Source organism: Lathyrus oleraceus, chromosome 7 (assembly GCF_024323335.1).
Source record: "Lathyrus oleraceus cultivar Zhongwan6 chromosome 7, CAAS_Psat_ZW6_1.0, whole genome shotgun sequence".
In the NCBI taxonomy this organism is placed as follows: Eukaryota; Viridiplantae; Streptophyta; class Magnoliopsida; order Fabales; family Fabaceae; genus Lathyrus; species Lathyrus oleraceus.
The window spans coordinates 477266328-477269516 of record NC_066585.1 but is presented as its reverse complement, the minus strand read 5'-3'; the positions used below and the strand labels follow the sequence as shown (position 1 = coordinate 477269516).

At 37.2% G+C, this 3189-nt stretch overlaps 1 protein-coding gene across 1 annotated transcript; it reads left to right on the top strand.

Annotated features, from left to right (window-relative positions):
- Positions 1–1009: 1009 nt before the first annotated feature.
- Positions 1010–1937, top strand: LOC127100920 (two-component response regulator-like APRR9). The gene has a single exon (XM_051038230.1). It carries the CDS (start codon positions 1135–1137, stop codon positions 1846–1848), a length of 714 nt encoding a protein of 237 aa, XP_050894187.1. The 5' UTR covers positions 1010–1134; the 3' UTR covers positions 1849–1937.
- Positions 1938–3189: the final 1252 nt, after the last annotated feature.

Sequence of the window (3189 nt, the reverse complement as noted above, 5' to 3'; positions counted from 1 at the left end):
CCCATCATTCACTCGTTTGCATTCTTTCTTCATGACCATTGCATCTGGTCATGATACTATCCAAAAAAAAAACGTTTGTTGTTGGACTCGCTACCACGACCAGTCCATGTTTGTCTTTTGGGCTTTGTTTCTTGATTTTTGGTATAAGATGATTAATCTCCTTAGCCATGCGAGATTTGAAAACTCTTTCCTTTGTTAGAATCAAGTGAACCTCGTGTTTCACCTTTCGTACCAATTTCATCGGAGTCATTATTCGTCTGGCATTTGTCTTATTACCAGTTTCCACCCCTCTTTCGAGTAAATCATGTGTCAAGTGCAAAATATTTTATTTTGGGTCATCATGCATATTCATTTTCCCATTCATTCATAATTCAAAGAGATTCCATACATATTTCTTCATTCACATTTATATTCTCCATTTCACATTCAAGATTCTACATTTCATATTCAAAATTTTCATTCATATTTCTTCATTTACATTGGAAAATTTTCCATTTTTCATGTTCAAGAATTTCCACATCCTCATTCATATTTTGTTTACTTCATTCATTTATTCAATCATGGTCCACCATTTACATAGCATATGATTAATTCATCATACATAAGGTCTCTAAAACACAAAGAAAGTCTCGTCAGAAAGAGCAAGAGAGGCTTCGTGTTGATAAAGAACTCGACAATATTCGTACTCGTTTCGAAAACGAAGAGGCTTTGACTCCTTATGAGAAAAAAGAAATATGTTTGGAAAATGCTTTACATATAAATGCTTGGTTATGATATAGATTTTGGCTACATGGAGGTTGTCTCTCTTATATCGTCCCCAAAGTATCCAGAAAAACAGGTTGGGTACATTGAAACATCAAGTTTGCTTAATGAGAATCACGACTTTCCCAGGTTGGCCATAAATACCGTGCGTAATGATATCATTGGTCGGAATGAAACCTTCCAATGTCTAGCATTGACTATGGTTGGAAATATTGATGGCCGAGAATTTGCTGAGTCCTTGGCACCTGATGTACAGAAGTTGCTGTTATCTAGCAGCTGCAGGCCCCTTGTGTGAAAAAAGCTGCATTATGTTTGCTGCGACTGTACAGGAAAAATCCCGATGTTATCAATGTAGATGGATGGGCGGATCAAATGGCTCAACTTTTGGATGAACGAGACCTTGGTGTTTTAACATCTTCTATGAGTCTTCTTGTTGCATTAGTATCAAACCAACACGGGGACACTTCTGATAACAAATCTATGGAACATGATAATGTTTTTCATTCTATAAGCAATGCACAGTCAGGCATGAACCCCACATGTACACCTAAATTAATGTTCCAAAAAGAAAGTTCTCCATTTCCCACTAGTATTTCCTCCCATTCCAATCCTAAAAGTCAGAACTCAGAAGCTCATCAATTGTCGGATGACACCACCTATACTTGTGTTCGAAACAAAAATGATCAAAGCAATATTGATTGTGCTATGCATGACTCTCCATCTAACGATCAAAATTGTGGTACTAGCCTTTACCATGATGCAGAAAATCGCAACACTAGTGGTCTATCTAAAGGCACAGGCAGCCGGAGTGATGGAAATACCCCTCAGTCTGTTGTAGGCAAGAACCACCTTGAAAGTTCTATTAGTAATGATCACTATGACGAGCCTAGAGGCGCAAATTCTTACCACACCAGCCAAAGAGAAGCAACCCTACTAAAGTTTCGACTGAAGAGAAAAGATAGATGTTATGATAAAAAGGTCCGATATGAAAGCCGGGAAAGACAGGCAGATAAACGTCCACGGATGGAAGGGCAGTTTGTTCGCCAAGTACAAAGTGAACTTGTGGTATTGACCGGAGGTTACTGAGAGTGTTTTGTTTCATCTTGCCTTCATTATTGATTTATAGTCTGACTTCCAACACTAATTTTACTCGACAACGCGATTAAATGTAGGTCTGGTGAAATCTGTTTGATTTTAATACCTCTGTTAGTGTTTTCTGTCAGCTTGTTATATTGTACCGATGAGGAAAGGCAACTATTGAATCATTCAAATGCTTCTCTTTTTTCTCGGTATGGCAACGGTATGATGTTGCAGCCTTTATTTCCAACAAATATTTCTTATGAATCACAAAAATTATTTGAAAATACAAATACTACTTATCAGTGTGATGAAAAAAAACCAAAAAGAGGACAGTAACACCAATCTGGTGATTGGTCAGTCTGTACAAGTTGATGAAAAATTTCTTAACATTCAACAGGTTTTCCTGTCCAGTCACTGGCTCCAACCTGGAAACGATTGATGTTAATGAAAATTCTGTTCTAGTTGGAAAAAAAAACTATTTTGTTTCTTCCCTCATTCCATATTTCCCTGAAGCTTATGCCAGTTTATTCACCAATCACCGTAACTGTTACTGAGAGGATAAACTTAGCTTCTCCTGATGAAGGTCTAATAATGGGGGCTTCATTTGTCGTGACTGCATATTCTTATCATGTGATCGAAACCAATTCCGATGATACTGATCAGTCGGACATGAATGCTCAACTTTTTCAAGGCCTTTCTAGTGTTCTACATTCAATGGACCAGGGTTTGATATGTTTTTCAAATTGTGATTTAGAAACAATGACAGAGGCTCCTTATCATTGTTACTACATTCTGCAGCCATCAGATAATGGACCAATGCTTATGCGGGGGCAGAAGAAGTCAAACAAGCTCCTGATAACCGATTAATTAATCCATCAGTCAATAAGCATGTAGAGAAATCTGTTCAAGCCTGTTTGCTAAATATTTATGTAACAGATTATGATCCGCTGTTGTATGAAAGAGGCTTTCATCAAAAACTAAATGTGCTTGTCAAAGAAAGCCTACAATTGGGGTCAGTATTTCCCAAAAATGATGGTGCATAACTCGAATGGAGATCAAAATGTAAATGCACCAGAATGATCACTTTATTCATAGGTTCCAATGCCTTTTTATAAGGAATACATAAAAACTGTAAACAACTGCAAATCCTAAAATAAAGGACATGAATCAACTAGCTCCACTAACTCCACTAATAGCAAGAAAATAGCAAAACAGAAATTGACCTGCTCTAGCCTAAAGAATAGGTCTTTATTGGAAAAACTAAAAGAACTTACACAACAATCCCTCCCTTGAACTGAACTCGATCAAGAGTTTCAGTTCACAACTCTCATCCCAAAAGCTTCTCTG

Excerpts from the sequence above, each read along its gene's own strand:
- LOC127100920 (XM_051038230.1), top strand. The coding sequence starts at position 1,135 with ATGGCTCAACTTTTGGATGAACGAGACCTTGGTGTTTTAACATCTTCT.